Source organism: Bos indicus x Bos taurus, chromosome 2 (assembly GCF_003369695.1).
Source record: "Bos indicus x Bos taurus breed Angus x Brahman F1 hybrid chromosome 2, Bos_hybrid_MaternalHap_v2.0, whole genome shotgun sequence".
Lineage (NCBI taxonomy): Eukaryota > Metazoa > Chordata > Mammalia > Artiodactyla > Bovidae > Bos > Bos indicus x Bos taurus.
The window spans coordinates 23,925,566-23,938,417 of record NC_040077.1 but is presented as its reverse complement, the minus strand read 5'-3'; the positions used below and the strand labels follow the sequence as shown (position 1 = coordinate 23,938,417).

At 42.4% G+C, this 12,852-nt stretch overlaps 1 protein-coding gene across 2 annotated transcripts in view; it reads left to right on the top strand.

Annotated features, from left to right (window-relative positions):
* Positions 1-12,852, top strand: part of ITGA6 (integrin subunit alpha 6) — an 87,907-nt gene that overhangs the window by 64,603 nt on the left and 10,452 nt on the right. For both annotated transcript variants that reach the window (XM_027557557.1, XM_027557564.1), the window contains exons 14-23: positions 1,712-1,827; positions 1,955-2,144; positions 2,240-2,323; positions 2,420-2,499; positions 2,654-2,731; positions 2,820-2,922; positions 4,313-4,486; positions 6,104-6,202; positions 6,300-6,410; positions 6,510-6,608. In XM_027557557.1, coding sequence (XP_027413358.1) covers positions 1,712-1,827; positions 1,955-2,144; positions 2,240-2,323; positions 2,420-2,499; positions 2,654-2,731; positions 2,820-2,922; positions 4,313-4,486; positions 6,104-6,202; positions 6,300-6,410; positions 6,510-6,608 — 1,134 coding nt within the window. The remainder of the gene's footprint in view (positions 1-1,711; positions 1,828-1,954; positions 2,145-2,239; positions 2,324-2,419; positions 2,500-2,653; positions 2,732-2,819; positions 2,923-4,312; positions 4,487-6,103; positions 6,203-6,299; positions 6,411-6,509; positions 6,609-12,852) is intronic.

Below are 12,852 nucleotides of genomic sequence, written 5' to 3'. Positions count from 1 at the left end.
TCTTGATTTAATGTTTTATACTTGTCAAAATATAGTTGGTAGTGGAGTGTCCGCTCTGAGGCACTGGTTCTGGTGGCCCACTGACGAAGCTTTTCATGAATGAGTTAGGCTCATGCCTACACGTGCACATCGCAGTATTTGTTGCCATCAAGTGTAGTTCCTTATGTGCTTTTCAGTACACTTTCAATGTCACTTGCGCAGTCACTAAGTCATGTCCATGGGCTGCAGCCCGTCAGGCTCCTCTGTCTGCCACTGTCTCCCAGAGTTTGTTCAAATTCGTGTCCATTGAGTTAGTGATTCTGTCTAGCCATCTAGTCCTATGGTACCCCCTTCTTCTGTTGCCTTCAATCTTTCCCAGCATCAGGGTTTTTTCTAATGAGTCAGCTCTTTGCATCTTCGCATCAGGTGGCCAAAGTATTGGAGCTTCAGCATCAGTCCTTCCAGTGAATATTCAGGATTGATTTCCTTTAGGATTGGCTGGTTTGATCTCCTTGCTGTCCAAGGGACTCTCAAGAGTCTTCTCCAGCACCACAATTTAAAAGCATGAGTTATTCAGTGCTCAGCCTTCTTTATGATCCAGCTGTCGCATCAGTACATGACTACTGGAAAAACCACAGCTTTGATTCTGTGTACCTTTGTTGGTGGAGTGATGTTTCTGCTTTCTAATACACTGACTAGGTTTGTCATAGCTTTTCTTCCAAGAAGCAAGTGTCTTTTAATTTCATGGCTGCAGTCTCCATCCACAGTGATTTTGGAACCCAAGAAAATAAAATGTGTCAGTGCTTGCACTTTTCCCCCTTCTATTTGCCACGAAGTGATGGGACCAGATGCCATGATCTTAGATTTTTTAAAGTTGAGTTTCAAGCCAACTTTTTCACTCTCCTCTTTCACCCTCATCAAGAGACTTTTTAGTTCCTCTTCACTTGCTATTATTAGAGCAGTATCATCTGCATATCTGAGATTGTTGATATTTCTCCTGACAATCTTGATTCTAGCTTCTAATTCATCCAGCCCGGCATTTCACATGATGCATTCTGCATATAAGTTAAATAAGCAAGGTCACAATATACAGTCTTGTTGTACTTGTCAATGTCACTTATTGTTACATTAATATTTCTTCTGTGTGTTCCCATATACACAAGCTCCATACTCATGTTAAACATAAAAAGCAAGAAGACCATTTTCCTAATTATTGATTAGTGTGATTATCAAGCATCCCTTAGGATAGTGCAAGATACTCTGCCCTTTGCTTTCCTAACCTTGAACTCTGTTTCCCCATCTGTGCAATGGGTCTCTGAACAGTATATGCGTCATAGTCCCTTGTGAGGATTGCATGAGTTTAAATACGTAGTCACGTGTTAGGTAGTACTGTCATTATTGTTGTTAATTCTTATAGTAACCCTGTGTAGCAGGGTGGTGGTATCCCCACGTCTCCTGTGTTGAAACCTAGACTATGAAAGATTAAGTGACTGGCCCAAAGCCACACAGCTGAGCCAGGCTTACTCTTTATTGTCCTATAGCATCTCACTGCCTTGGTCAAAGTGTTCTGAAAACACAGTTTCATTAAAGGACAGAGTGGGCGTTCGATGCAAAGTATGTTTGTAGTTTGAATTCTGCTATGGTAATTGTCACAATGGGAGATGAACTGTATGGAAACAGTCACCTATTTAGAGCCCTACATGGTGTAAATTACAATTTTGTTTTCCTACAGGTGCACTTCTTAAAAGAGGGATGTGGAGACGACAACATATGTAACAGCAACCTTAAGCTAGAGTATAAATTTTGTACCCGAGAAGGAAATCAGGACAAGTTTTCTTATTTACCAATGTAAGAATTGCGCTGTAGTACTAGCAAAAATGGAAAATGTCCCTGGGTTTGCAGTGGCTTTTTTTGAAGGGTTATTGCAAATCCATTGAGAACTTTGTTGTTTTCCTTTTTTTTTTTATTGTAATAGTCACAAAGGTGTACCAGAACTAGTTCTAAAAGATCAGAAGGACATTGCTTTAGAAATAACAGTGACGAACAGCCCTTCTAACCCAAAGAATCCCACCAAAGATGGTGACGACGCTCACGAAGCTAAACTCATTGCCACTTTTCCAGACACTCTGACTTACTCTGCATATAGAGAACTGAGGGCTTTCCCTGTAAGTATTTTAAGAGACCAGCTCGGAGGGGAAAAAAAAAACAACATTGCCTGGTAAGTGAATTTTTTGTGATCTGGTCTGTTTTTCTACTACAGGAGAAGCAGTTGAGTTGTGTTGCCAACCAGAATGGCTCACAAGCAGACTGTGAGCTTGGGAATCCTTTTAAAAGAAATTCCAGTGTAGGTGATGCCTTTACATACTGTATTTTAATTTTTAAAATACCATTGCAGTGTCAATATGTTCAGCCTATGGTAACAGCTATTTCTGTTTCTTAGGTTACTTTTTATTTGATTTTAAGTACAACTGAGGTCACCTTTGACACCACAGATCTGGATATTAATCTGAAGTTGGAAACGTAAGAGATTCTTTCAACCTTCCATTCAGAATCATTTCGTGAAAACACAGCCAGTCAATGAATTGGCCTTTATCTAACTCATAAAAGGAGTGTAATTTAATGAGAAAACTGACTGTTACAATAAAACCCTATTGTTTCCCTTTCATTTTTTCAGAACAAGCAATCAAGATAATTTGGCTTCAATTACAGCTACAGCAAAAGTGGTTATTGAACTGCTTTTATCGGTCTCCGGGTAAGTGTTTGTGTTTAGCATAACAAATCAGTGTCTGAAAGAACCATTTAACAATTCTCACTAAAACTGGTGTTTTCTAATTTAACAGGGTTGCTAAACCTTCCCAGGTGTATTTTGGAGGTACAGTAGTTGGTGAGCAAGCGATGAAATCTGAAGAGGACGTGGGAAGTTTAATTGAGTACGAGTTCAGGGTAAGTGGTTGCAGTTGGCCCTTCCAGTCTGTGTATCAGAAGCTAACGTATGCTGTGTATGATCTTGAATATGTAGTTTTAATAAGTAACAATAAATAAGCATGATAAAGAGAGCTTGCCAGTTTTTAAACAGCATACTGGCTTAGTGTAAAAGTTGTCTTTCAGAATGGAGAACCACAACTTCATTCAACATAGGACTTTGTTCAGAATCAAATTCAGTTTGGTCTTTTTCTTCTTAGGGAGTTTTAATGTATTAATAATAATTGTGGTGTTGAGACAAAGAAATACTCGCTTTTTTTCTCCCCAGAGTCTGTCTATAAAACAAAAATCTCAAAATGCTATTTGGCTTTAGAATGTGTGAATGATTTATTTCTTCCTCTGTTATAAGATCATCTCTCTTATTGCTTATGGTTAATGTTCACTGACCTTTCCCAAGCAGTTTTGTGATGGTGAATGTGGGTTTGACGTGTACCCATAAGGAAGACTAATGACTGCTCTGACCCATTCCAAAGTAGGTGGTCACAGTGGCTCTTAAGTCCAGTCAAATGAACATGAGTGCAAGGTACAGAGGTGACTCACAACTCATACGCAGGTTCAGGTCTGTGGCTCAAATCACACTCCTGAAAGCATAGGGACTGTTGTTGAGGTGAAAGTCTGAAATAGCAAAAATGGGTCCACCCTTGACTCTAGGAGGATGAAGAGGTGGAATTCTCCTCTGAAAGCATCTCTTAGCTTTAGACAGAACTGTGACAGCTAGTGGGTGGTGGTGATTATGGCACCTATGCAGATGTGGCTGCAAAGAGGTCTGTGGGTTCTGGAGCAGTCTTTCATACAAACTCTTTTGATTTCTGTTGCACGGAGTTGCTCCCTGCCCCGTCCCCAGCTTGGACTCATGGGTTCATGGCTGCCAGAATGGCCCTCCTCTGGGTCTCTCAGGTGTTATCCCAGGCCCCCGCCCTGTGGTCAGGACAGAGGCAGCTTCATTTGCAGTACGTGGGGCTCCCCAGAAGCAGGTTATGACTGCACTGTCACCACAGTGGCTTTGTCACCTGCCAGGCAGAGTGGTTATAGAGCGAAACAAGAATACACGTGACTTCTCCCTGGGCGTTTTGAGAGCCTGGCAGATTCTGTTGCACACAAAAGTTGATCCCGGATTGAGGGAACAATTATTTCTCTTTGATCTTTTTTTCCCCCTATTTTTATTGACAAGAATCTTTAAACACAAATCTCTATTTTGGATGTCCTATCCAAAGTCCACTTTTGGAGCCTGTGCTTTTATTGTTGGATTATGCCAGATATTTTGGCTTTTTTTTCTTGGCAATAGGAACTGCTTAACTTAATTTTATGTTGAGAGAATTACACTGAGATAATACATATTATTTTCTAACAGGTAATTAACTTGGGCAAACCTCTTAAAAACCTCGGCACAGCAACCTTGAATATCCAGTGGCCAAAAGAAATTAGCAACGGCAAATGGTTGCTTTATTTGGTGAAAGTAGAATCAAAAGGATTGGAAAAAATAACTTGTGAGCCACAGGGTGAAATAAACTTCCTGAAACTAACGGTATGTTGATGCATCTGTCTCATGTCTCCATAGATGTTAATATAAGAGAAAGGGGAAATCATTGCTTGCCTTGGGAAACTGACATTCTGGCATGTTGAATTTTTTTTTCCTTTGGTGTCATAGTTTCTGTTTTGTTGTGAGTAACCAAGTCAGGCTGAGGATTTCTGCTGATTAGGGACCACTGTGGCATATAAGTCAGGGTCATTTTGTGCATGTTGAAGCAAATGACATTTTCTGAAGTTTGAAGGCCCAGTGTGACGTATAAGGACATGCCCTGGGGATGGGCCAGCCAATGTTAACTCCCAGTGGAATCAAGCATTACAGAACATACTGGCACCTTAGCAAGTGACCTTGAAGACTTTTCATTCTTTTTAAAATAGAAAATATTTATTGAGTACTTGTTAGGTCTCAAGCACCATGCTAAGCATTAGGTTTGCATTTTCTCATTTCATTCTCTTGATCGTCTGATGAGGTATTTTTCTCATCCCCACCATTTCAGAGATGAGGACATTGAAAATCAGAGAGATTAACCTTCTCAAAGTCACTCAGCAGTTATGAGGGCAGTGCATTCATGCACAGCCCTGCTTGTTTTCAAAGCCTGTACTGTTAACCTCTCTCTGTACTGCTCCACACTTAAGTAACTATCTAGTCTATCATTTTTGCTCCATTTTGATAAAGACTTGCTTTGTTATTGCAAGTCTGCTTCTTTTAAATTCTAAGGTGACTGGGTATGACCAGTGTTCATAGTTGGTGGTTTATATTCATCAACTTGGAGAAACAAGATGGTCCATTATTCCTAATCTTTAAGAGAAATGGCAGTTGATTTATTTATTTTTGCTTTTGCTGGGTCTTTGTTGCTGCTCATGGCTTTCTTCTAGTTGTGGTGAGCGGGGGCTACTCTTCCTTGCGCTGCGTGGGCTTCTCTTTGCAGCGGCTTCTCTTACTGTGGAGCACAGGCACATGGGCTCTCTGGTTGCAGTTGGCAGGCTCTAGAGCGTGGGCTCAGTGGTTGTGGTACATGCGCTTTAGTTGCTCTGAGGCATGTGAGATCTTCCCGGACCAGGGATTGGACCTGTGTCCCCTGCATTGGCAGGTGGATTCTTATCCATTGTACCACTGGGGAAGTCTGAAAAATGAAATTTTAAAGCATCTTCCTTGGCTTAGTTTTCAGTATTCTCCTTTGAATAAACCATGCTCGATCTTTTTCTACTTTCCCTTTTCCTCATTCCGTGTCACTCATTCAGGATGTGCTTACTTTTTACAGTTAGGTTAGGTACCGATCTGAGTGCTTAGGGGTAGAGGAATGAGATTGGTTCCTGATCTCAGGATGCTCACAGTTTGGTGAGGAGACAGCAGAACAAAGAAAGCCTTTGTCTCACTCTGAGTTTTAAGGTTGGAATGAAAGAAAATTACCTTGAAAAATAAAGTTGAAGTGAGGTTGGTAATTAACACTTTGTGATCTTACACTTCAATTATTTATGCACCTTGGTGCTGGCAGAAAGGTGAGGATTGTCAGTCGTGAATTTGGCACAATCTGGAAGGGTGTGCTCTGGAGATTTGTACAGTAATGCCACAAATTACACTTGGTGGAAGTATTTCAGATGTAATTCTTTTCAGGAGGCTCACAACTCAAGAAGGAAACGAGAAATTGCTGAAAGACAGACAGATGATGGCAGAAAATTTTCTTTATTTTCTGAAAGAAAATATCAGACCCTTGTGAGTATTTTTCAAGAGCTGTGAGTTTTCCAGGGGGTGGCGGGAAGGCCTTCCCCAGACCGTGGTGCTGTAAGTCCTGTTCTTCTTTTCTCCCCAGAACTGCAGCGTGAACGTGAACTGTGTGAACATCAAGTGCCCGCTGCGAGGGCTGGACAGCAAGGCCTCCGTGGTCCTGCGCTCGAGGTTATGGAACAGCACGTTTCTAGAGGTGTGACCCCCACCGCAGGCTGTGTCCCCCAAGCCGTCTGCCACCTGCTAGACCATTTCTCTTTTCACTCACGCTTTCACTCACTTTGTCTCCAAACAGGAATACTCCAAGATGAACTACTTGGACATTCTCGTGCGGGCTTCCATTGATGTCATTGCCGCCACCGAGAATATCAAGCTGCCCAACGCAGGCACTCAGGTTAGGATTCCACGGGCTTCACTTAGTTGCTCTCTCTCCTCCACCCCACGCCCATGGCCTGAGGACACGCTGTTCTGGACTCATGTCTCTCACGGCACTGATACTCCCTTTAAAGAGAAAGTAGGTCATGTCTTAAGGTGGTACCCACCCCAAGTTGTATTTCAGTAGAATCATGGAAGAAAGACGTGACTCGGGTCATCTCATTCTGCTGTGGATGGGACAGACTTGAGAGCTGTTGGCTCAAGGAGAGGAGGGGTGCACCTCCTAAGTCTAAAGATCCCACATCTTGTACCGCCTCTCATGCCAATGCCAATGTTGGCATACTCCTACTGATGGTAACCTCCCTGCGCTATGGGGGAGCTCTTGGCGTGTATGGCCAGTGGCAGTTATTAGAAACCATCTCTATATACGGATTGAGACTTGAATCTTCTAAGATCAGTTCCTGATTATGCCCCCTGGAACAAGTCCCAACATAAGTCCTCCTTCTCGGCCATGTAGCAGCCTTTGAAATAATTGAAGGAAATTGTCATGCTTTCTTGGACGTATCTCTCTTACTGTCTTCAAAGCTGACCACCCAGCTCTTCAATTATCTGTCCTGCCCGATGCAGCTGCACAGGTTCCAGATCTCTTCTCTTCCTGGGCCAGCTCCAGGAAGGAGAGCTGACGTGTGGTCTGCCTAGTTCAGCTTAACTTTACCTTCAACAGCCTCCCAGCTTCTGTTAGTTCAGCCTAAAATGTGGTCTTTAAATGGTTGCTGAAGATGGTTTGCATTTCTGGCAGCTACTATTTTTCTGTTTGTGTTCTACTGAAACTTCCAGGTGTTTTCATCTGAATGTGCTGTCAAACTATATTTCCCACATCACACCCTTGAGCAGTTTTTTAAAATGTAAATACACGCCTTTAAGTGCATCCTCACATCTTGTGTGGTTTACTTTTGATCTGTTGTTTGGGCTTACAGCGTAATTTTGAGTCTTGATCATTTATTCTCTGATAACTTTCTTTCCTTGCAAGCTTTATCTTTTTAAAACCAAGAAGCATGGGTGTTTTCATGCAGGTAATTAAGAAAACTGTTGACCAGGACTAGCAGCAGAAGCTTGTGTATAGTAAAGGGTTCCTAGTTGCGGGGGGGGGGGGTCTGGCCCCATAGGGACTTGTATCAGGCTCTGAAAGTAAATGACTGCAGGTCACAGGTGGGAGTGTTTTGCAAAAGAGCGTGATTGGAGAAGAATGACTGTCCTAAAGCTGATCTACTGATGTACTTAAGGCAAATGTCTAGGCTTCAGTCCTTTGACCAGCTGAAATCCAGTGTGTCTCCCTGATGACCTTGGTTTCTGGAATATAGTGACCCTTAATTAAAATTTACCATCTCAACTAGAATACAAACATTTGTCTGGGCAAGTGCTAAATGGGGCAGGATGCTGGGGCATGTGGTGTAAACCGGGACTGTCCCATACTTAACCGGGATGTACCCTCACCTTGACCTTATGTTGTCTTTGCAGGTTACTCCTACCTTTCTACATCTTTTTAAAAATTTTAAATTTAATTTAATTTTTAGGGGGCACTGAGTCTTCCTTGTGCGCAGGCTTGTTGTGGCATGTGGGCTCAGTTGCCCCTTGGCATGTGGGATCTTAGTTCCCCAACCAGGGATTGAACCCATATCCTGTGCTTTGGAAAGCAAATTCTTAACCACTGGACCACCAGGGAAGTTCCTCTACCTTTACTAATAAGGCATCATAAGGACTGTCAGACCACACCCTTCCTGAGAATCCTTTCTCTGCCTCTCTGACTAAAGGCAGTTGCTATAACTTTATGTAGCTTTAATCAGCAATCCTGAGATTCACTGAGCTTCAAAGAGAAGAAAACTTTAGAGGGAAGAAACTAATATTAATAAAGCACTAATTAAATGTCTGCCATCTACTAGATGCTTTACCCATACACTATCATTTAAACTGCAGGAGAATGCCAAGGTAGACATTGTACCCACTTTCCAAAAAAGGAAGCAGGCATAGACAGGGGATGTCATTTGGGGTCCTGGATTGAAATCTATGCCATTCTGGCTTCTGGGCCGCTATTCTTTGACTCTGTAATACTTGCTCCCCATTAAGTCCCCAAATCTCAAGTTCAGATGAGAAAACTTGAGTCCAGGGAAGGTTGTCTGTCCCCCAGGGTCACAGGACCAGCATGTGGGGTAGAGGTAAGACCAGACCTTGGGCTTATGACTTCTCATCAAGTGCTCTTGTTTTCTTGAAGATGATGGAACTGAAGGCCATGGTGTCTAGACAATGAGGTTCTCTTGGGCATTTCATGTTCTCAGGGCTTTCAGAGCCCATGCCTACTAATGGGAATTGGAATCTTTGCTATACTGCTACTTTATTTATTTAATAATTGGTAGATTTGAAAATGGATTAGTCTCATATCTGGAACCCATTTCTTTTTAAAACAGAGACTTTTTAATTTCTAGTCTTCTGTTACCTTTTCTATTAACTGATGTCTGAGATATAATAGCTCAGTTGTCATATCTACATGTTTCTTTAGAATTTTAAGGTGCAGTTTGGGGGTGTGGTCTAAAGTTTTCAAACTTAATTCAAGTGTCAAAATGCCTTCATTTTTTTATTTCCTCTCTTACTGAGGGTTTCAATTTCATTTTTATCTTGATTCTCTGTCTTTTCCAGTGTCTAGATTATTTTTCTTTGGACATGAAGCAAAGGAGGTTGAATAATTCAGCCTTGTCTTTTGGTCTTAATGTTGATATGTTTTCCCATTGCTTTTACTCTAATCCTGGCTTTAAAAAGATAAAAAAATCTTTGTTTCCTTATAACCCAACCAATTTTAAGAGTTTTGTGTTCAATTCTTTTTTAAAATATTTATTTTTTTATTGAAGGATAATTGCTTTACATAATTGTGTTGGTTTCTGCCAAACATTAACATGAATCAGTCATAGGTATACATATGTTCTCTCCCTCTTGAACCTCCCTCCCACCTGTGTTCATTTCTTAATAAAACACATTTAAGATATTGTTAAAAGAAAAGTCAGGGAGAGCTGGTCACCCAACTGAACCAGATAAGATGGTTACTAAAATTTTAGCAGCAATTAAATTGATCCAGTTAACAAGCCAATTAACCATGGATGTACTGCAGCAGTGCCAGAGAAGCCTTCCTCACAAAAGTGCTAGAGAAGCAAAATTGAATAAGATAGTGTCAATTGTTAAGAATTTCATGGTCTAGGAGACAGTGAGTGGGGCTTGCCACGTGGTGCAGTGGTAAAGAATCCACCTGCCAATGTAGGAGACACAAGAGATTCAGGTTCAACCCCTGGGTCAGGAAGATCCCCTGGAGTTGGAAACGGCAACCCACTCCAGTATTCTTGCCTGGAAAATTCCATGGACAGAGAAGCCTGTGGGCCACAGTCCATGGGGTCCCAAAGAGTCAGACATGACTGAATGAACACAGGAGAGAGTGAACCAGGAGAGATTTGTTGAATTCAGCCAAGGAAGGAGGAAGTTTCTTACCGGTTGTACTTACATATCCCCACTTCATTCCTTCCCAAAGAAAGGCAATGCCAAAGAATGTTCAAACTACTGCACAATTGCACTAATCTCACACACTAGTAAAGTAATGCTCAACATTCTCCAAGCCAGGCTTCAGCAATATGAACTTCTAGATGTTCAAGCTGGTTTTAGAAAAGGCAGAGGAACCAGAGGTCAAATTGCCAACATCCGCTGGATCATCAAAAAAGCAAGAGTTCCAGAAAAACATCTATTTTTGCTTTATTGACTGTGCCAAAGCCTTTGACTGTGTGGATCACAATAAACTGTGGAAAATTCTGAAAGAGATGGAAATACCAGACTACCTGACCTGCCTCTTGAGAAACCTGTATGCAGGTCAGGAAGCAACATGGAACAACAGACTGGTTCCAAATAGGAAAAGGAGTACGTCAAGGCTGTATATTGTCACCCTGCTTATTTAACTTCTATGCAGAGTACATCATGAGAAACGCTGGACTGGAAGAAGCACAAGCTGGAATCAAGATTGCCGGGAGAAATACCAATAATTTCAGATACGCAGATGACACCACCCTTATGGCAGAAAGTGAAGAGGAACTAAAGAGCCTCTTGATGAAAGTGAAAGAGGAGAGTGAAGAAGTTGGCTTAAAGCTCAGCATTCAGAAAACAAAGATTATGGCATCCAGTCCTATCACTTCATGGCAAATAGATGGGGAAACAGTGGGAGCAGTGGCTGACTTTATTTTGGGGGGCTCCAGAATCACTGCAGATGGTGATTGCAGCCATGAAATTAAAAGACGCTTACTTCTTTGAAGGAAAGTTATGACCAACCTAGACAGCATATTCAAAAGCAGAGACATTACTTTGTCAACAAAGGTCCGTCTAGTCAAGGGTATGGTTTTTCCAGTGGTCATGTATGGATGTGAGAGTTGGAATATAAAGAAAGCTGAGCACTGAAAAATTGATGCTTTTGAACTGTGGTGCTGGAGAAGACTCTTGGACTGCAAGGAGATGCAACCAGTCCATCCTAAAGGAGATCAGTCCTGGGTGTTCATTGGAAGGACTGATGTTGAAGCTGAAACTCCAATACTTTGGCCACCTGACGTGAAGAGCTGACTCATCTGAAAAGACCCTGATGCTGGGAAAGATTGAGGGCAGGAGGAGAAGGGGATGACAGAGGATGAGATGGTTGGATGGCATCACCGACTCAATGGACATGGGTTTTGGTAGACTCCGGGAGTTGGTAATGGACAGGGAGGCCTGGCATGCAGCAGTTCATGGGATCACAAAGAGTTGGACACGACTGAGCGACTAAACTGAACTTCATTCCTAAGGAATAGGAAGAGAGTGGGTAAACTTCCTGCCTGCCAAAAATGAGAAAGAGTGTGATAAGTGGAAGTAGGCATGTTATTCTTCAGGGTGGAGGAGATTTTCATTTTTTGGTTCTAAATTCAGAGAAGGACTTGAGATGTGGATTCTTCTATAAGATGAATTTCTAATATGAAGAATACTCACTAAGGGGATGGTTTCCTTAATAGTTTTGTAAAAGATAACAAAAATACTTTCACTGGGTGAGTATCTTATACTAAAGTTCAATGAGAGTGGAGTGTATTACATTAAAGAGTGATTTAGGGAAACAGCTTTGGCTGGGGGAAAGCTCATGTGGTCTCAGCACTCCTCACTGGTGATGGAATTTAATGCATCAGCAGAATTAAACCCTTTTCCTCTGGACACATGATGGATGAGGTTCACATGCACAGGTCATCCCTGTGGAAATGCCTAGATTTTAATGCAAGCAAAACAATTTTTTTGTTTGTTTGTTTTTGAAGTTGGAGTAGTTTCTACTGGCCTGAACCTGTCATTTTTCATCAGTAATAGTTGCTGTGACGAGATGAGACAAGGTGTCCAGAGCTCTGGGAATCTCAGCTCATAGTTTGTCTGCCCCCTCCTGATTCTAAGGCCAGCTCCACTTCCCTCCTATTCTCAGTCCCAGCTGGGGAATGACTGTCAAAATGCACACGCACACACCACACAGAGTTGACAGTTTAAGGAAACAAACAATAAAGTCTTGCTGACCGGCCTCTTCCGCCTTCCTGCGGCGTGGCCTTACACACACACACACTGAGTTTGCAGAGCACATCCGAACCTTAAATGTGTGGTCCAGAGCCTAGCATTCGTCCTCAGTCTGATGCACAGTGACTTGTTTTAGTTTCTAAAAGGCTCCAAGATCTGATTTGAATGGTAGCCAGACCTGGGGCTTAGAGCTCTCGGCTGAGTTCCTGCTTAAACTGCACCCGACTCCTAACCCCACAAAATAAAAAACTACCTTGTTCAGCCCTTATGGCTGTCGGATTGCAGCAGTTTTGGGGTGTGGTTTCCCTCTAAGAGCATCCATTTGAAAGACTGGTACCGTGGTGATAGGGCTGATTCCTCTGTCTGTGGACCAGTGTCTACTCTCCACTTCAAAAGGCTTCATCAGGGCTTATTGGTAAAAATGAGAATGGCCCTTCCAAGTCATCACCTTGCCCATGGATACTGTGTGGCTTGCCTGTGCTACATACTAGGGAAGCAGAGTTAAACGAGATAAAGCATGTGTGTGTGCATGCTGCTAAGTCGTGCCCGACTTTGTGCAACCCCATGGACTGTAGCCCGCCGGGCTCCTCTGTCCTTGGAATTCTCCAGGCAAGAATACTGGAGTGGGACCTGTTCCCTTCTACAGGGGGTCTTCTGGACCCAAGGAT